Source organism: Salvelinus fontinalis, chromosome 4 (assembly GCF_029448725.1).
Source record: "Salvelinus fontinalis isolate EN_2023a chromosome 4, ASM2944872v1, whole genome shotgun sequence".
Lineage (NCBI taxonomy): Eukaryota > Metazoa > Chordata > Actinopteri > Salmoniformes > Salmonidae > Salvelinus > Salvelinus fontinalis.
The window spans coordinates 86,311,598-86,333,490 of record NC_074668.1 but is presented as its reverse complement, the minus strand read 5'-3'; the positions used below and the strand labels follow the sequence as shown (position 1 = coordinate 86,333,490).

The 21,893-nt window shown below is 45.4% G+C and overlaps 1 protein-coding gene across 2 annotated transcripts in view; it reads left to right on the top strand.

Moving 5' to 3' along the window:
- map1aa (microtubule-associated protein 1Aa) overlaps nt 1-17,036 on the top strand; it is a 68,077-nt gene extending 51,041 nt beyond the window's left edge. For both annotated transcript variants that reach the window (XM_055921788.1, XM_055921789.1), the window contains 5 exons: nt 3,025-3,107; nt 3,313-3,453; nt 3,743-11,486; nt 11,770-11,996; nt 13,223-17,036. In XM_055921788.1, coding sequence (XP_055777763.1) covers nt 3,025-3,107; nt 3,313-3,453; nt 3,743-11,486; nt 11,770-11,996; nt 13,223-13,378 — 8,351 coding nt within the window. In that variant the 3' untranslated portion in view covers nt 13,379-17,036. The remainder of the gene's footprint in view (nt 1-3,024; nt 3,108-3,312; nt 3,454-3,742; nt 11,487-11,769; nt 11,997-13,222) is intronic.
- The last annotated feature ends 4,857 nt before the right edge of the window (nt 17,037-21,893 follow it).

The window sequence follows — 21,893 nt, the reverse complement described above, 5'->3', positions numbered from 1 at the left end:
CCTGCCAGAGCCGTCCAAACAGGACCTGCCAGAGTCCCTCAGCCAGGACCTGCCAGAGTCCTTCAGCCGGGATCTGCCCCTTGTCCCGGTGCTGCCCTTTGTCCCGGTGCTGCCCTTTGTCCCGGTGCTGCCCTTTGTCCCGGTGCTGCCCTTTGTCCCGGTGTGGGTGATTGTCTCCTGTGATGTCGATGTATATTCACACACTCACCTCGTCCGAGGATGAGGAGAGCAGGATCTTCAGACCAAAATGCAGCTTGCGGGAAATAAGCCATCTTTTTATTTCAAACTACGATGAAGATGGCAACACGAAAACAAACACTTTATCAAACTTACAAAATAAGAAAACGACGTAGAACGAAACCTGAACATAAACTCACATCACTAAACGTAAACTCACGGACAGGAACGTTACATCAAAACGCACGAACAGCCAAACAGTCCCGTATGTGAATATACATCGACATCACAGGAGACAATCACCCACAAACAAACAGTGAGAACGCCCTACCTAAATATGACTCTTAATTAGAGGAAAACGCAAACCACCTGCCTCTAATCAAGAGCCATACCAGGTAACCCAAAACCAACATAGAAACAGATAACATAGACTGCCCACCCAAAACACATGCCCTGACCATAAACACATAAAAAACAACATAAAACAGGTCAGGACTGTTACAGTATTGAGAGTTTGATGGGTAGTTTTTGAGAATTAGCCCTCAGTGAACATTACCAGCTCCTCAAGTATCATTGACATTCACTTTAGAGAAGTTCCATGCTTCATTTGAAAAAGTCAAAATGTCCGAATTGTCACTGTTGTTCTTCCTGTAGTGTATTCATCCAGCATGAAAATGTACACACATTGGCCTTTCCGCTGGCATTGTTATTCTAACACTCACAATCCCAACATGAGTCCCAAATGGCTCCCTTTTCCCTATTTTTTTCCCTATTTACTACTTTTGACCAGGGTCCATAAGGCTCTGGTCAAAAGTAGTAGTCAAAAGTAGTCAACTATATAGGGAATAGGGTACCATTTTGGACGGAACCCCCGTCTCCTGAGGTTCAACACAATTCATTCCACTCTATTTACTTTCTCGGCAGCTGAGCAAATTCCAACAGTTAGCCTTTTTTGGAGCCGAATGTGAAACTAAAACTACAAATAAATCTCCAAAACTAGGCCAATATGTGCTGCTTACTTGCTAAGTACACACGACAGAGCACATTTTGGTCATTTGTAAGCACAAACTAGCTCATAATTTGAGGAAGTCATCAGCTGATACTAGGCACAGATGCTGAAAAAGCTAATCATGTTAAATGTCACCCGTGGCGGTGGCTTGTGCATCTCGTTTACGTGGGTGAGGTCTATTGTTTTGACCTTACACATAACCCCTGGATAACAAGACGTCATTCTCCTTCCGTGTTCCATCTATTTACCACCTAATGCCCTTGCTTCCCCTCTGCAGTGAAGAAAAAAACACCCATGATATTAAACCCCTCTCATATTCTTCCAGTTGGAGATGAGCCAGTAAACCATTTTGTGCTAAAAATAGTTTCCCTGATGAAGCACCTGCATGCAGGATCAGGATGCTGCTTCTACCGCTGCCTTGGCAGTTGCTGTCTCCTCCTGTGTTACTCTGCTGTGTATTCTCCCATGCAGCACGTCTGGCCCTCCCTCCCTCCTGCCCCTACCTCCCTCCCCCCTCAGAAATGCTGCAATGCGTCTCCCATAGCCAAGAGTGGGTCAGTGTAACTCAGCCAGCGGCAACATAGCTAGCTAGCTTAGCATCCCCATGGCAACAGCCAATGGGGTTTGCAGGCTGAAGCTAATGAGGCGTTTGCAATATTGTTGTTATTTACGTGGCATGAAAGAGAATGTATATACGGGTTTAAGACATTTACAGAGAAGAAATAGGATGGCGAGTGAGGGGACCTTGGAGGGAGGGTAAGCCAGTGTATGGCTCACAGTGTTAGTCTGCAGCTAATTGTGTTTGGCTAATGCTAGAAGCCCGGATGTTGTATTATCAGTAATCGGTTTCAGCCATGTTTTCATACAGCCCCAGCGTTTTGGTATTTTTGTTAATTGGCTTGTCTAATATGCGAAATACACAAACAGCCCTGTCTGCCGTGATGCCGTTGTAGACTTGCAGTGTCCCTGTCAGACACTGTAGGAACACTCATCTTATAGCAATAATAATAATCATCGTCATCATCATCATAATCATAATTATAATAATCACAATAATTAATATCATAATAATAATAATACTCATAATAATAATACTACTACTACTCCCCCCCCCCCCCCCTTAAATACTACTACTACTCCCCCCCCCCCTTAAAAGATTTAGATGCACTATTGTAAAGTGGCTGTTCCACTGGATGTCATAAGGTGAATGCACCAATTTGTAAGTCGCTCTGGATAAGAGCGTCTGCTAAATGACTTAAATGTAAATGTAAATGTACTTATAACAATAATGATGGGCTACAATACTGATGGCGTCTACGCTTCCAATAATATTAAAGCACGGTTGCAGAGGATCATTCTGATCTATGTTCTCTGGTTTTGCTTTCCAATGGTTTTGTACTGTCATTTGACTAAGTTACTCATCACTGCAGTACACTTCTAGCTATTTCCTTATCATGGAAAACATGAGGTCTCACATGTTAAACCGTTGGTCATGTTCCTTAATGGACCCTCAATGCTTAAGGGTTATCACATCACCACATAATACAATGCCTCCATTATAAGTCTAGTCTATTTTCACATGCTACAATCGAAGCAATATTATAGTGAACAGTGGGGCGAACCCAGGTCGCTGGCGAGAAAGGCAAACCCCCTACCCATTACGTCATTAGGGTTAAGCCACTTGGTGGGAATTGTAACGTGGCTTATATAGCGAGGATCGCTACAATATTTAGTATTTCCACACACAGAAATATTGTAGGAAGTGCGACTACTGACTGCACTGTTGTTTAAGTTGTTTTTCTAATCCCTGTGTTTTGTTGTGTTTGTTTCCTCTCCAGGACAGAGGACCCTGCAGCACAAGAGTGATGTCCTTGAGACAGTTGTGTTGGTGAACCCGTCAGAGGAAACTACAGCTTCACAGGTAGGTGTGACCCAGACATACCTGACAACTGAGAGCTTTTGCCTCCACAGAAATCACCTTTATACATAAAATATGGTACGGTGGATGTTTCTCAATGGAAACCTTTTTTGAAAAGATACTGCTTACTGATGAGGTCAATCAACTGTGATGATAATCCACTAATGTCATTTTTTCTTCTATTTGTCCCTCTCCTCCTCCCGTCCAGATCCGCTCTCTGGTCATTGACTCTGCTGGACACAAGCTACTAGTCCTAAGTGGCCAGAGCTCTGAGCAGGGAGGTGACATCACACTGCAGGGTGGAGCCTTCACCTGGAGACACTTCTCTGACGTCATCGCTGATCCTGGAGTAAGATCAACTGTTCATCAACACTTTACTATAAGTTGACGTTACACTGTATAGACTACACTGTGTAGTTACTCTGTTGTTATGTTAGTAGTATCCAGACTGGACTCTCTCAATCAATATTTGTTATTCTTTTATTTTAGGGAGGGGTTGATTCATTTAAATATGTTCTTGTTATATGCTCAAATAAAATATTGTTTTGATGAATAGGTGTACTTGCTATTAAAATATGTTTATTTACATAAGCTATGTCTAACAGTATGTTTATGTTGTGTTGTGGTCCCACCTCCAGGTGACTGAGGTCCTGTCCAACTCAGCGTCGGACCAGCGGCCCAGGCTAACAGTATCGTGCCTGGGAGACGGGGGCTGGAGCTCACTGGGCCACAGCCAGGAACAGCAGCACCTCCAGAACCTTCTGGAATACCGCCTAAACCCTGAGCCCACGCTTCCCGACATGGAGGGAGTCGCGGAGTTCACAGAGTACGTCTCGGAGACGGTGGACGTCCTGTCGCCCTTTGACAATCTGGAACCGCCCACCTCGGGTGGTTTCTTGAAGCTATCCAAGCCCTGCTGCTACATCTTCCCCGGAGGGAGGGGTGACTCTGCCCTGTTTGCCGTGAACGGATTTAACATCCTGGTGGATGGAGGGTCTGAAAGCAGGTCCTGTTTCTGGAAGCTGGTCAGGCACTTGGACAGGATAGATTCAGTCCTGCTGACCCACATTGGGGCGGACAACCTCCCAGGCATCAACGGGCTGCTCCAGAGGAAGATAGCTGAGCAGGAGGAGGAGCAGTCCCAGGGATCTGGCGGCTCCAACACATACGGTGACTGGATGAAGAACCTGATTTCACCTGAGCTCGGTGTGGTGTTCTTCAACGTCCCCGAGAAGCTACGAATGCCTGAGTCCACGCTAAAGGTCAAACGGAGCATCGAGGAGGCATCCCTCACACTGCAGTATCTCAACAAGCTTGGCATCAAGTCAGAACCCCTGTACAGGGTCGTTAGCAACACCATTGAGCCCATCACGCTTTTCCACAAGCTGGGCGTTGGCAAGCTAGACATGTACATTCTGAACCCTGTGAAGGAAAGCAAGGAGATGCAGTTCCTTATGCAGAAGTGGGCTGGGAACAGTAAGGCCAAGACTGGGATTGTGATGTCCAATGGCAAAGAAGGAGAAATATCCGTCCCTTACTTGACCTCAGTAACAGCTCTTATCGTATGGATCCCGCATAGTCCAACAGAGAAGATAGTCAGGGTGCTGTTCCCTGGAAATGCACCGCAGAACAAAATCTTGGAGGGGCTTGAAAAGCTGAAGCACCTGGACTTCCTGCGCTACCCAGTGGCCACTCAGAAAGACATATCCTCTGGGGCCCCGCCTCCAATCATAAAACAAACAAAGATGAGATCAAGAACAGAAAGCAAGGAGAGCCTGAAATCTTCCACCAAAACACAGTTGGCCTCAAAAGCCAGCAAGAAGGAAGCTAAAGGGCAGGAAGAGGAGTCCAAGAATGACTCGGCTAAAGAGAACAAAATTGAAAAGAAAGAGGAGAAGAAGGTGAAGCGTGAGAGCGCCAAAGCTACCAAAGCCACCAAACAACAACAAAACAGTGAGGCAGCACCCGAAGCAGCCAAACTGGAGAGAAAGAAGCTGTCCAAGGAGAAAACCCTGAGGAAACAATCCAAGGAACGACCATCTAAGATGGAGGAGAAAAAGGACAAAGAGAAGAAAGAGATCAGTAAAGTAAAGAAAGAGGACAACAAACGCGAAGTGAAGAAAGACGATACTGCTAAAAAAGCAGTGAAGGAGGAGAAAAAGAAGGATCTGAGTAAGTCAGAGCTGAGGAAGATCACCAAACCAGACCTGAAACCCTTTACCCCAGAAGTCAGGAAAACCCTCCATAAGGCAAACAAGACACAGGCAAAACCCAAGACAGACAATACTGACAAAAACATAACAGCAAAACCGGTCAAAGAGAAAACAGCTGAGAAAAAGTCTGTCCCAAAGCCCCCCAAAGCCCCCCAAAAATCCGCTGCTGCTTTGGCAGACGGGTCCATTGTATCCTCTCCAGAAGATCTCACCAAGGACTTCGAAGCTTTAAAACGAGACGAGCTCTCGAAGCTAGGGAGTGAACCCATTCAGAATGATGTCATGTCTGGATGTCCAGCTTTCACAGACTCCAAACTCCCTGATGAGGGAATAACAACTAAATCCCCAGCCAATCTTGGAGAGAAGTTTGAGGATGAGGGTGCCGACATGGATGATGGTGATGATGATGATGAGGAGTACAATAAAGAGAGTGGTGTACTAAAGAAAGGTGCAGATGTCGGGAAATGGCAGGACATTAAAAGAAATGCTGGCATGGATAGGAAATATGAGGAGGAAATGGAGCAATACGACGACTACTCTACTAAGGGAGACATGAATTCGAAGAAGAGTGTCAGCTCAGAAGAGGAGGGTGACGTTATCGAAAAAGCAGATCTGGAGGGAACTGAGGATTATGAGGATAAATACAACTCAGAAAAATCAAAAAAAGAATGGGACACCAAGTCAACTGACTTTAAATCGTTTTCAACCGCAGTCGCCTCTGGACAAACCACTACCGCTGCCTCTGAGCAAGTGTCCTTCATCCAAGATGAGACTATTCCTGCTTATTCCGAAACGGAGCAGACCATCTCCGATGAGGAGATCCATGAAGAACCCGAGGACAGGATCCCACACCTCCGCTACGACGTTGCTTCCTGCGACATCACCGTTCCTGACGTTCCAGGATCCTTTGACTCTGTGTATGGTGTTAGGGAGATGAGAGCCTCAGCTACGTCTGACGCCTCAGACTTCAAAGCCAAAGGCTTTGTGGGAAGACATGACCCAGTGTTGGCAGCCTATCCAAGCATCATCACAGCTCCGCTTGCCGAGGAAGAGCACATCTCTTCAGCCACGTCCATCACAGAGTACGACAAACTGTCCTCGTTCGCCACTTCCATGGCGGACGACCAGTCCATCGCATCGGTGACCGCCCCGCAGACAGAGACAGAGACAGGGAGGAGCTCTCTTCACCTGGACACGGTCAATAGCATCCCGTACCGCACCGAGGCCACCCACGGGAAGGACTACCTCCACTCGGCTGGAACCATCTCTCCCACCTCCTCCCTGGAGGAGGACAAGAACTTCAGTTCTCCTCCTTCAAAGGAGTACCAGCCTTTTGTTACCGAGATGGAGGCTGGGAGGAAGACCAAACCTGTCCATGAGGAGTATGACGAAGAGGAGGATGAAGACGAGGACCAGACTCCTAACGTTGATATCCCCTTGGGGAAACTCCAAGAGGGCTACGAGCAGGCGACGGCAGCCATGTTGCTCCAGGACAAGGATAAATCCCCCTCCACTGCCTTTGCGCCTCCTTCTCCTCCCTCTTTCTCCAGCGGGTTTAAGCCTAGTTCCATGTTTGAAGGTGAAGAGAGATGTCTTAGACCAGACGACAGCACCGTGAAGCTGGCCTCACCCACCCAGCCGGTCCCCACCAGCAGTGGCTACTCCCCCACAGAGGAGAAGAAAAACAACAAAATGGACAAAACTGAAACTGAGCTCCAGAAAATGGGGCTTTCTGGTAACAAGACCCCCTTTGAAGAATCAGATGAGGATGACGATGATGACTATTATGAGAAAAAGGATCTCAAACCCTGTGTTAAAGCTAAGTATTTGGAACAGAAGGAGGGTAGGTTCTTGGACGATGAATCACCTCAAGAAGAGAAGCTGTCTGAGAGGGACAAAGGACTTGCAGAGGATGACATCAAGTTCAAGTATCTGCAGAATAAACCGGGGTCGACAGACGAGACACAGTTCTCTGGTTACATGGAGCAAACAACCAAACCCCAGATCATGCACTCCGACGAGCAAGACGAGGTGGAGGAAGATGAGGAAGATGATGTTGTTCAACCAAGTGGAACAGGGTCTAGAGCTTTATCAGTAGAGCAAAGTAAGTTGGACTTTGAAGATGACAAAAAGGATGCAGCATTATCCAGAAAAAAGGACCATGTAACTTTGAAAGAGCCAGAGAAAAGTGTCCAGTTCAATCTGTATGATTTCCCGGAGCGAGAGAGTAGAGAGAAACGCTCAGAAGAAGAAATAAGACAGGACACCCCATATGTACACGGCAAGACTTTCTCTTACAGTGATATCTATGACAACAAAACCAGTTATCAGAAGGACCAGTCAGAAGAAATGGGGAAGGACAGTATGAAGGAGATGGACACACAGAAAAAGGACTCCGCTTTCCCCTCAGACAAGGAGGGGTTCACTAGCTCTCATGGAAAAGATGTGTCTTCCTCCTCCTCTTCCTCTTCCCCCTTTCCATGGCTCCATGGCTCTGAATCCATAGAGAAGATAAGTGAGCCACGTGGATACAGCAGAGAGAGCAGATTCCCATCCATGGCTGATAGACCAGAGGCTTCAACCACATCCTTATCATCAGAGAGAGACTCCTTCCCTCATAAAGTTCACAGTGATTACACCTCTGTAACAGGTAGTGCTTCAGCCAAACCCTCTTCAATGAGCTACCATGACAAAGAGGTGGAACTGGAGATAGACATGAGGAAGCTAACAGCCAGGGATGAGGAAGACTACGATGATTATGATGATGAAGAGGATGAAGAAGAGGATGAGGACGATGACGAGGAGGATGCTATTGACTCAGACATGGAGAAAGGTGCCAAAGAGAAATCGGAAAAGGAAGTCAAAAGTCCTTTCATCGATGGTGTGAGCTCAAAACAGCCCCAGTTTATGGTTTCTATGGCCGGCTATGGTTACAGCAGCCAGGCAAAGCTGACTTCACCAGACGACGTGAGCTCAAAAGAGACAGATTTCACAGACTCCAAACTCCCTGATGAGGGGATAACATCTAAATCCACAGCCAAACTTGGAGAGACGTTTGAGGACGAGGGTGCCGACATGGATGATGATGATGACGATGATGACGATGATGAGGAGGAGTACAAAAAAGAGAGGGATGTACTAAAAAAAATTGCAGATGGTTACAATAGTCAGGCAAAGCCGACTTCACCAGACGACTTGAGCTCGAAAGAGCCAGAGTTTATGGTTTCTATGGCCGGCTATGGTTACAGCAGCCAGGCAAAGCTGACTTCGCCAGACGGCTTGAGCTCGAAAGAGCCAGAGTTTATGGTTTCTATGGCCGGCTATGGTTACAGCAGCCAGGCAAAGCTGACTTCACCAGACGGCATGAGCTCAAAAGAGACAGATTTCACAGACTCCAAACTCCCTGATAAGGGGATTACAACTAAATCCCCAGCCAAACTTGGAGAGAAGTTTGAGGACGAGGGTGCCGACATGGATGATGATGATGACGATGATGATGACGATGATGAGGAGTACAACAAAGAGCGGGACATACTAAAGAAAGGTGCAGATGGTTACAACAGCCAGGCAAAGCCGATTTCACCAGACGGCATGAGCTCGAAAGAGCCAGAGTTTATGGTTTCCATGGTGGGCTACGGTTACAACAGCCAGGCAAAGCCGACTACTCCACCTTCTTCCACCACCTGCAAAGGTGACACAGCGTTCTCTGGGTACTCCTCTGGGTTTGATTATTCTTACGGTGGGGAGAAAGACAAGGACAAAGAGGGAAAAGACGACTATGTCCACAGCGAGAGAGCTGACGGTGGTAAGAAAACAGGAGACACAGTAGGAGTCTCATCAGGCTTCCACTACACCACCACCTCTGCCACGGCATACTCGTCCTCCTCTTCCTACAGCTACTCCTCCTCTACGTCCGGTCCGTCACTCTCCACCAGCCGGCAGTTCGGCGAGGAGCTGGAGACCCCAGCCAACGCCTCCGACCACATCTTCAAACACGATGCAGACAGTGCCGGCTTCGAGTACTCCTCCTTTAAAGATGAACCCGGCTCCTTTAAAGATGAACATGCCTCCTTTAAAGATGAACATGCCTCATTTAAAGATGAACATGCCTCCTTTAAAGATGAACACGCCCCCTTTAAAGATGAACACGCCCCCTTTAACGATGAACACGCCCCCTTTAAAGATGAACATGCCTCCTTTAAAGATGAACACGCATCCTTTAAAGATGAACATGCCTCCTTTAAAGATGAACACGCATCCTTTAAAGATGAACATCCCTCCTTTAAAGATGAACATGCCTCCTTTAAAGATGAACACTCCTCCTTTAAAGACGAACACTCCCTGGCCATGGACTCCTCCTCCTTTTCCAGTTCCTGCGGGATGGTTAAAAACGAGTACCTGGAGGTTTCGGAGAAGCAGATGAGAACGGCCACCACCACCCCCGCAGAATCCACCTCCAGTCTGGCCCGCTTCTCTCCTCACAGCCCCTTTGAGGAGATCAAACCTTTCCACTCGCACTCCTCCGCTTCCTCCTCGGAAGACAAAAAGGAGCATGTTGCCTCGATGGAAGGAAGTGTTGTGAACAAAGGCCCCCAGTCGGACTGCTTCTATAAACCGGAATGGGCGGATGAGTCCAAGCTGCAGGCTGCAGGGGGTTATGGGCCTTTCTCCCAGTCGCCCAAGGAGAAGGATGCCATCGCCACGGGTTTGTTTGGTGTCACCTCGTCCCCACGGCCCGACTCAACAGGCAAGCATTACTTTGAAAACTCTGACAGTAGTGAGGAAGAGGATGACGAGGAAGGTTACATGCGAGAGATGGGCCTGTCCTTCTCCGAAAAACACGGCAGCAGCACCACCACCTCAGGTAAGATAGATGGCGCTGGTCTCCCTGATGTGCTCACCTCGTACATGCCCTCCTCTCTGCTGCCCACCAAGCCAGACACAGTCAATGGTCCCATGGAGGTCAGCAGCATGAGCTCCCCCATCAGTGCAGGGCCGGGGGCCAGCTGCGTGAGCCCAGGTCTGGGTACAGCTGAGGAGAAAAAGGTGAGGAGCTCCTATGAGTGGAACATGCAGAAGCCCCAGATGGACATGGTTCCTGGCGACTCCCCGCCTCATTACCGCCACGAGGACGAGTTTGAGGAGGAATGCGAAATGGAACCAGAGTGTCCCGCCCGCCCGCTCTCCCTCTCCTCCACTGATCACACCTTCGGCTCCCCCTTCTACACGGAGGCGTCGTGCCGAGGAGAAGCAGGAGGAAGAGATGATGATGACGACAGCGACCCGGACCTCCCTCCTGAAATGGGCGCCTCCTCCTACACGTCCTCCTCCAAAGCCTCCCCTGGCTACTCCTCCTCGGAGCACAGGCACCGCAAAGGAGACCTCTCACCCTCCTTCATCAATCCCAGTATGCAACAGCAGTCCAGCGATGAGGAGGACGAGGAGCGGGGACGCAGGAGCGACCAATCGCAGGAAGGGGACGAACATGACCTGTCAGTCAAGAAGAGAGCCAACAAACAGCCCCATCACCCCCACTTCCAGGGCGACTCTGTCCCCCACGCCGGGACGGCTGGGCTGGGGTTAGCCAGAGAAGACACCCCCCCAACCTCCGTCAGCGAGTCTATACCGTCGCAGTCAGATTCAGACGTTCCCCCAGGGACAAAGGAGTGCCCCTCCATCACGGGCAACAGCAACATGGACTCGGATGATGACACTGAGTACCTGCCTGTGGATAAGTTCTCCACCATGGGAGGGGGCCACCATCACCCCTCCTCCTCCTCCAGGATGAGCCCCCGTGACCCCCCTCCCGCCCCCCTCATGGACCCCTTACCCAACCCCCCTCACCCCAACGTCTGCATGGTGGACCCCGACGCTCTGGCCAATGACCAGAACCGGGCAACCTCAGAGTCGCCCCTCAAGAAGGACCCCAAGACGAAAGGCGTGCGGAAGACAGGGAAACCCAAGTCGGCATCTCCGGCTCGCCGTAAGCGGTCCCCCATGCCAGTGAAGCAGTTGCCGTCCCCTCGCAGTGCCTCGCTGAAGAAGAAGGAGACAGAGAAGAGCTTGAGGATGTCCCATCTGTCAGACGGACAGGGCTCCAGAGACGATGACCTCTCCAGGTCCAGCTACAACGCCGGCAGGGTGGCCAACGGAGTTAAGAGCACCTCAGGTAACAAGTGTCCCCATTATACAGTATATTTATTCAACAATCGTATTATTATGTTATGCATAATATGACTAGTAGTGTACAGTACAGTGCATTACACATTGCACAACATAGCACAAACAGATCTGGGACCAGGCTAAGTCAAGGCTGCTAGGCTGTGGAAAGTGATTGAGGAAAGGAGGGGGGAGGGAGGAAATAAGCAGTTGGAGTTTAAACCAGCGACCTTGTGGAAAGCATCAAATCGTATGGAAACGTCTGAGCACGGACTCCTTGTCCTTCCCCCTAGGCTCTCAGAGGTCCAGTTCCGTGGTTCCCCAAGGCCCTCCTATCTACGTAGACTTGGCCTACATCCCCAACCACTGCAGTGCTAAGAACGTGGACCAGGAGTTCTTCAAACGCGTCCGCTCTGCATACTACGTGGTGAGCGGGAACGATGTGGGCAATGACGAGCCCAGCCGAGTGGTCCTGGACGCTCTACTGGAGGGCAAGGCCCAGTGGGGATCCAACCTACAGGTAACAAATCAATGCCATAGAATTAGATGGAGCTCAATCATTCAGTTGATGGATCAATACATCACCTGTGCATGACATTCACCCCCTATGCATCTTAACTAACTAACTAGCACACCTGACTACCTGTGGCGCTCAACTCAAACAGCGGAGTGTAGCCTACTGTAGCTCCTTGCAAAGTAATTAAAAGCCTCTAATTTATCACTCAGGATGGAACCAGTGCTACAATTTCTGCCATGTAAATGTGTTGTTAAAACAATCAGAGAACCCCATAGTAGAATAGTTGACCTATTTACCTAGACGGCTTGTTGTTGTGTGTTCTATGCGGGAGAAATATTCCTCTCGATGCGTATTTAAGTTGCGAAAGCCATAGGGAGGGAAATGTATTCTGACAAACAGTCAATGCACAACCATTGTTAATGCAAGCGTGGGGAAAACACTTCAGAAAGCAGTTTTGGCTTTTGTTTAAAGAGAGGGGAATCCCAGCTTTCCATTGCTGCCACACTTATTTCCCTACTCCCACAATTGCCCACGTGGCATCATTTAAAAACTGCAGTTCCAACCTGAGTTTCAAGCATGGTTTAGGCACAGCTGTGCAACAGAGCTCTTAAAGGGGCAATGACATACTTTGTAATAGAAACCAAGAAAAAAACATATTTTTCCGATTTAATAATAATTAATAATTATTAACAATAATTATAAATGATAATAATATCTATCAGGATGTTGTGTCCAATGGGGTAAATACAGATGGATAAACCCCATGCTTCAGTCTATGTATGTATAGACACTATGCTGCATCAGTTGGGCCACAGGAGATTAAGCTTATTGTTAATAGCACATCTGATAATATAGACCAAGGGACAGGACCTTTTATAGGCCTGCAGATCAAGGGGACTGGAATTGGTCAAACTCCCAGTTTAATACATGTTCAAAATGATACTCTTTCCATTAAAGCATGATGGTCATGACTTTTTACACGAAAGGGGAAATTTACTTGGCCCCAGACAATCAATCTGAGATGGACTTCAGTTTCAGTCATGGGATTTCTTTGTCTGCTTTAACACCTGATTAAATCTCCCATCTTTCTACCTCTCTCCTTTTCATCTCTCCCTTCTCTCTCTCTGTTCTCCCCATCTTCTTCTCCTCTGATTTTCCTCCTTTCTTCCTCCTACCTCTATCCATTACCTCAATCTCTCTGCCTCTCTCTCTTTCTCTCTCTCCTGCAGGTGACGTTGATTCCCACCCATGACACAGATGTGACTCGGGAGTGGTACCAGCAGACCCATGAACGGCAGCAGGAGCTAAACATCATGGTTCTGGCCTCCAGCAGCACCGTGGTCATGCAGGATGAGTCTTTCCCCGCCTGCAAGATAGAATTTTAAGCCCCATTCCCCCTCTCTTCCCTCTGTAATGGGACAACACACAGCTCCCCTGGTTCAGTCTGTCTGTTTCAATGTTTTGGATCTGCCTTTTCTAGGGATTTATTTCTTACGGTAAATCATAACAGTACATCTCAAATTACACCCTATTTGTCTTATAGCTAACATAGAACTCTGGTCTAAAGTAGTGCACTGGACTCTATGTGGAGTTGTGTGTCATTTATTTGTCTTATAGCTAACATAGAACTCTGGTCTAAAGTAGTGCACTGGACTCTATGTGGAGTTGTGTGTCATTTATTTGTCTTATAGCTAACATAGAACTCTGGTCTAAAGTAGTGCACTGGACTGTATGTGGAGTAGGGTGTCATTTTAGACACAGCGATATTCAACAACCACACGTTTGATTATGGTTATTGTCATTGTTTGTATTATAAAGGTGCTCTTCAGACTACAACGCTCCTCTACTATAATTATAAGGTTTATTACAGGAAACAAGTCAGTTGTGCATACAGTAGAGATCCAGGACAAATGTCCAGGCAATGCTTACTGTTTCCTTCAAGTTTAGACAGGTTTTCTTCTAATAGGCATAATTCAAAGCACAAGTATGCCCTATTATAATGTTACACAGTCATCAACAACAACAACTTAATCAACAACAACTTCATCTTTGTTTAAAGAAGTTATAACACCAAAACACATTTTGTACTTTAGTGTTTATATGTTTTGTAGAACTGAATACACCATGCTAATGCCAATGGTACTTTTCTCATCCACGTGCCACTCATTGAACTTTGTGCCTAATATTGACACATTGCCATAGATGATATTCTAAGTAGATTGTCTCTAAGAGTCTTTTAGATGTCGAATAATTATGTTTGTAGTAGAATAGGGTGGAAAAAACAAATCGAGTCATACTCAAAGGTGTTGTGTGTGCCATTCAGTTTTCATGTAATTTCTGCAAGGTGAAATGAGCTTTTAATGGATTTCTCAAGCTCCATATTCAGTAAATCGTAACTATCAGTGTTGTCTGGTTGTAAAGTGAAGTCTTTTGAGAATGTTCCCAGCCAGAACACATCCAGATCTGTCGAACAGGGCTGGTGTATATTGTACAATATACAACATGCACAGTAGATTACCCTTGCATTTATTTTCCAAGCTTGCATCCACAAACATATCTTGGACCAGACCAGTGTATGCTACTGTGTGAAAGGAAAGGAGAATACTCACATTGCAACATTTTGATGACTGTATGTCAGGTTGCAATGTTGCTACATTCAATGTACTACTTCCTCGTCATAGCATTTATACGCATGTATAACATAATGTAAGCATTACACATTGGCTTGGAATAGTGTGGCTTATTAAATGACAAATAGCTTAAGCAGCTTGTTTGTGTTCATGAACTCATTGATAGAAAGGAGGCTGTCAGGTTAAAAGATGTTACGCAACTTAAAGACAACAACCCTCTGCTATGTACCTGCAGAGCTACAGACCGACACTGTCTGTGAACTGGAGGAGGGCCACACTTTGGGAAGGTATCACAGATCATATGATTATTCTCACATTTACTATTGACCCTTTAAGAGACATGGGTGTGATTTGGGATTTGTGTAAGGTGAAGATAGTGTAGACTAGTACTCCAGCTATGACCATCATGGTATCGTCCCAAATGGCACCCTATTCCCTATGTAGTGCAATACATTTGACCAGAGCCTTATGGTAGTGCACTACATAGGGAATAGGGTGCCATTTGGGGCAGTCATACCTAACCTGGTTATGACTACAGCAATAGGACCATGTGGTTGTGAGCCCATGGCCCATCACCTGTACAGGGTACTAGTTAGATTGAATGTCTGAAGACTTGTCTGTGAGGTGTTTGTGCCGTGCATTAAGACCACGTTGATGAAACGTTGATGAACATTGTGGGGCGGTTCCATAGATGATAGAGGTTTGACTGTCACCCACATGTGCCTTTCTGTCCTGTCGTGTGTTCAAGGAAGACTCAGATGCTTGCTTGAAATGGCCCTTGTGGCAAAGCCATAGATATTCAGTGTTCGGCAAATATTCAGTTTCAGTCTCAGAATTTGAACGGGCGCCATGTTGGCACTGAAAGCTCCAAGACAATTACATTGTAGTTGGAATGCATATTAGAATGTTCTCATCATGGCATGTTTGGTGCAGACATGGAGGATGGTTTGCCATGGTAAAGTAGTGGCTAGGTGGGCAGGTCAGTGTTGTAGTATGATCACTAAACTAAAAGCAAAGGTCCAAAAATATGATTTGCACATCCTACTAAGCAAACTAACGTGGTACTTTTACCAGTCAGTGATCACAGTGTCTGATATTCTCTGTCGTCGGCGATAGTGAACAAGAAGAACAAACTATCAAACAACTTAACAAGAACCAACTGTGGAAAACCCTTATTCTAAGAACTTGTAGGCCTACTCATATGAAAATACTCTCATTTGGGATTTCTACCAATTGTGTTTATGTTCTTTAACACAAAAGCAGTCATTTTTAATCAGAAAAAGAGAGAGCTTTGTTGGAAATGTTAACTCACACAGATGTGTTATTTCCTATTGAGTTGTATTATTTTCTTAATCCTTATGATGCCCATGGAAAGGGATTGAGGTATTTTGCTCTAGGGCTGTTCTAGAACCGTTAACTTTGGGACCAGAGGCCAAAAGGTTTTTGCTCTACCACAATCACCTTGACTCAATGCCTTGGAATGTTTTTTAAAGAAAAAATGTACAATTTGCTTTTGATTTTATGTGATCATATTCAGTGTGTCTAGAATGTAATTTTCAGTGTTATTTAAGATGGGTTTTCATTTGTGTGCACAGTTTGTAATTGTATCCTTTAATATTACTGTAAGTTAGGACTAACTAAGTAGATTGTTAGAAACAAACTGTTAGAAAACGAGACAAAAATACATGTTTTAATTCCATTTTATTGCATCATGACATTGAGTTTGAGGCTTACAAAGAACAAATTATAACATGCCTTGTTCGAGGGTCTAGACAAATTGTACCATTGCGCAATCTTTGAGGCCAATCAGAATATTCAGCAATGTATTCCAGTTTTTCTGACACATATGGCACACACACATAAATAATATCATAGAGACAAAGAAAATAGAATGAATTGTCAAATGCTTTCAGTAAACATGCTTTGAATCCTGCAATGTCTTTTTCTTTTCGTTGCCGATGCTCATTGCACAAATGTACCGGACCATGCAGATTATCAGAGAGCAGTTCTGAGATAGCCTGGTTAACAGACTGAGCGCAGTTCTGCGATAACAATACTGAGAGCAGCATTCAGTCTGGTTTAACCAGGCTAGTTCTGAGTGTTCCAGCTGATCCGAATGTGAAGAAGCAGATTAACCTTTACGTTCTCCGTGGAGGACGTTGATATCTTGGTTGCCTTGGTGACATACTAGTTAGTAGTTGTATATGTTTTCTGCTCCATCAACTCAAAAGGGTTGTCAGTCAAAGTCAGACTGTCTCTATTGTGTGTGAATACAGTGCATATCAAACTTATTTTTAGAATGTCTTATTTTATTTCTTTACTCTTGTCTGAAGTCTGTCTATTTCTAATGGTTGCCCTGAGAAACGAGTGCAATTAATTAATCAGCGATTGATTAAAGAAAACTGGACAAGTTCTTCATGTTCAGAGACTGATTTTTGACCGTACAGTTAATTGTCTTACTAACAGTTTTTCAAAGGAAAACTAACATGCCTGCTATATTGTTTGGCAGAGAGAACATTCTGTATAACAAATATTGGATAATTTTACAGTGTTTGCAATTGGCTTTCACATAGAGAATGGGATTCAGAACAACAGTATCCCTTTATATCTCAGCAACTCTATGAGAAGATGCTCAATCTTCTTGTGCTGTAATTTAACCAGTTTTCCTGTGGTCTTTGACTTCAAGGTTGTCTTAATCGAGACATCAACTGTTAACTCATGTCAGCGTCATTCTGAAGACTAGAATTAACATTATATTCATAGACATAGACATACAAAACTGACTGCCAGATAGTGACCCGGATCACTATATCAATACATTTTATATCTAGGGTATTTATAATGGTTCACACAGTGAATTTTTCCAAATAAAAAAAACAAACAGAACAAAAACAGCAACAATGTATTGTGCAAAAAAATAATTCAGTTGAATTCTCCAGAACTCCTCAGAATCCTGATGTAGAAAATCCTCATGAAGATTGTCCATCATTCCAATAAACTCTGCTTGTCTGTGCATGCTACCTTATTAGTTCTAATCCTGTAGGTAATAGTTTAAAAATGAATAAAATAGAAACGCTATTTTAAAAGATGCATATTTAAAAAAGCTAACTGTGTGGATGGTATGGGGAAGGCTGGTGCAAGGTCGTCATCTTGCCTCCACTGGCTGTGCTGTAAGGAAGGCGTTGTGATCGCTTTCCTCTTTCTTTCTGCGAGCTTCATGACTGTTCTTAAATCTTTTGTTTTAAGTGCAATATACTTCTGTATCTATCTTTAACACGTCCAGGAACATAGAACTTCAGCAGATTTATTGTCAAAGGGAAAAGTGTGGTGACCATCAATAAAACACATGTATTGAAGAATACAAAAAGCCTCAACTGTGTCTGATTTCAGGTAACTTTTGATATGAGTGCCTGGATACCTTGGCAGCAGCTAATGGGGATCCATAATGAATACAAATGTTTTATTCAATGCCTAGGTTTACCTCCACTGTACTCACATCCTACCATACCCTTGTCAGTACATTATGCCCTGAATCTATTCTACCACACCCAGAAATCTGCTCCTTTTATTCTCTGTTCCCAATGCACTAGACGACCAGTTCTTATAGCCTTTAGCCGTACCCTTATCCTACTCCCCCTCTGTTCCTCTGGTGATGTAGAGGTTAACCCAGGCCCTGTAGCCCCCAGTACTACACCTATTCCACAGGCGCTCTCATTTGTTGACTTCTGTAACCGTAAAAGCCTTGGTTTCATGCATGTTAACATCAGAAGCCTCCTCCCTAAGTTTGTTTTATTCACTGCTTTAGCACACTCCGCCAACCCTGATGTCCTAGCCTTGTCTGAATCCTGGCTTAGGAAGGCCACCAAAAATTCAGAAATTTCCATCCCCAACTACAACATTTTCCATCAAGATAGAACTGCTAAAGGGGGCAGAGTTGCAATCTACTGCAGAGATACCTGGATAGTAAGACAGAACTCTGCAGGCTATGTGCCCAAACAGTTCGAGCTTCTACTTTTAAAAATCCACCTTTCCAGAAATAAGTCTCTCACTGTTGCCACTTGTTATAGACCTCCCTCAGCCCCCAGCTGTGCCCTGGACACCATATGTGAATTGATTACCCCCCATCTATCTTCAGAGTTCGTACTGTTAGGTGACCTAAACTGGGATATGCTTAATTTCAATAAGCATTTTTCTACGGCCTGCGACGCTTTCCACCTGGCTACCCCTACCCCGGCCAACAGCTCTGCACCCCCCGGAGCAACTTGTCCAAGCCCCCCCGCTTCTCCTTCATTCAAATCCAGATAGCTGATGTTCTGAAAGAGCTGCAAAATCTTGACCCCTACAAATCAGCTGGACTAGACAATCTGGACCCTCTCTTTCTAAAATGATCCGCCGCAACTGTTGCAACCCCTATTACTAGCCTGTTCAACCTCTCTTTCGTATCGTCTGAGATCCTTAAAGATTGGAAAGCTGCCGCGGTCATCCCCCTCAAAGGGGGAGACACTCTAGACCCAAACTTTTACAGACCTATATCCATCCTGCCCTGCCTTTCTAAAGTCTTCGAAAGCCAAGTGAACAAACCGACCATTTCGAATCCCACTGTTCCTTCTCCGCTATGCAATCTGGTTTCCGAGCTGGTCATGGGTGCACCTCAACCACGCTCAAGGTTCTAAACGATATAACTACCATTGATAAAAGACAGTACTGTGCAGCCGTCTTCATCGACCTGGCTAAGGCTTTCGACTCTGTCAATCACCGCATTCTTATCGGCAGACTAAATAGCCTTGGTTTCTCAAATGACTGCCTCGCCTGGTTCACCAACTACTTCTCAGACAGAGTTCAGTGTGTCAAATCTGCCACAGGTTTCAATTCTTGGGCCGACTCTTTTCTCTGTATATATCAATGTCACTCTTGCTGCTGGTGATTCTCTGATCCACCTCTACGCAGATGACACCATTCTGTATACTGTACATCTGGCTCTTCCTTGGACACTGTGTTAACAAACCTCCAAACAAGCTTCAATGCCATACAACACTCATTCTGTGGCCTCCAACTGTTCATAAATTCTAGTAAAACTAAATGCATGCTCTTCAACCGATCGCTGCCCGCAGCCGCCCGCCCGACCAGCATCACTACTCTGGACGGTTCTGACTTAGAATATGTGGACAACTACAAATACCTAGGTGTCTGGTTAGACTGTAAACTCTCCTTACAGACTCACATTAAGCATCTCCAATCCAAAATTAAATATAGAATTGGCTTCTTATTTCGCAACAAAGCCACCTTCACTCATGCTGCCAAACATACCCTCGTAAAACTGACTATCCTACCGATCCTTGACTTCGGCGATGTCATTTACAAAATAGCCTCCAATACTCTACTCAGCAAATTGGATGTAGTCTATCACAGTGCCATCCGTTTTGTCACTTAAGCCCCATTAACAACCCACCACTGCGACCTGTATGCTCCCGTTGGCTGGCCCTTGCTACATATCCGTCGCCAAACCCATTGGCTCCAGGTCTATAAGTCTTTGCTAGGTAAATCCCCGCCTTATCTCAGCTCACTGGTCACCATAGCAACGTCCACCTGTAGCACACACTCCAGCAGTTATATTTCACTGGTCATCCCCAAAGCCAACACCTCCTTTGGCCGCCTTTCCTTACAGTTCTCTGCTGCCAATGACTGGAACGAATTGCAAAAGTCACTGAAGCTGGAAACTTATACCTCCCTCACTAATTATAAGCATCAGCTGTCAGAGCAGCTTACCGATCACTGCACCTGTACACAGCCCATCTGTAAATAGCCCACTGAACTACCTCATCCCCATATTGTTATTTTTTTGCTCTTTTGTACCCCAGTATCTCTTCTTGCACATCTATCATTCCATCATACAATTTAATGCTAAATTGTAATTATTTCACCACTATGGACTACTTATTGCCTTACCTCCCTAATCTTACCACATTTGCACACTCTGTATGTAGATTTTTCTATTGTGTTATTGACTGTATGTTTGTTTATCCCATGTGTAACTGTGTTGTTTTTGTTGCACTGCTTTGCTTTATCTTGGCCAGGTCGCAGTTGTAAATGAGAACTTGTTCTCAACTGGCCTACCTGGTTAAATAAAGGTGAAAAAAAAATATTTAAAAAAAATGGCGCAAATCTGATCTTGCCAGAGTTTCCACCAATGTTAAATCCATGTGAGAAAGTGCACACTTCAGGAGATGGGGGAGAATTGGGACACAGCCATAGCCTTGTGTATAATAGCTGGCTGAGGACCCCACGTCTCTATCCCAACATGCCTGTGAATTTGGGGATGATGTCATGGTGAATTTGGGGATGATGCCATGGTGAATTTAGGGATGATGTCATGCTGTGGTGATGAAGGGGAGACTGAACCCTGAAAAATGTCCCTCTGCATGTGAAAGGAGGTCTGGACAGGGGGACAATGTGCAGATTGTGCTGCCAAGGCTGGCCACCAGTGTCTGTCTTTAGGAGGGTGGGGGTATTTCCACAATTTGGGCAAGGGATGTAATGTTGCTTGCAGTAAGACCCTTTTTTTCTACTGTCATTGAGATCAGTTATAGTGATGAGCGTTTGCATTGTAAAACTGACACGGTGGAAAGATACAGTTAATCTACAACAGAGCAGTTATTCTAGTAAAAAGAGGAGGACGGGAAGCGCTACTAAGGTACACTATAGTATATTTTGGTAGATAGAAGGTGCTCTTTGGTAAAAGGTGTAAATTGGTCATCAAAAAGAAAGGAGGACCAAGGCACTCTTCATAAATTAATTAAAATGCCTTTATTAGTATGGCATGTTCAATAGAAACAAAGTTGTTTAAAAACCGACGCGTTTCGGCTGCATGGCCTTCGTCAGGGAGTACAGAAAAAAGAGAATACAATGTCCTCTTTTGAAAGTCTTTTCCAATTAGCCCTAATTAGAAGAGGGAGTGGTTACCAAATTGGACACACCTAGTAAGCAATAATATACACATGAAAAGGTAAAATACTGTAGCTATGTTATCATGAGCATACAACTCCAAGCTAGAAGCATCAGAACACCCAGAGAGGCAGTTCCAACCCTAACCATGACTGGGAGAAGTGTCCAGAACAAGAAAGCAATATATTCCACAGATCACAGCAAAACATGAACAACAGTCCAAACATAGCTAGAGGGCAATTGAGCAAAATGTCCACTAGATGACAGCAAATGGACCCATAACGATCCTACAGGAAGGGTGAGAAATCCATATCTTCATTTAAACCAG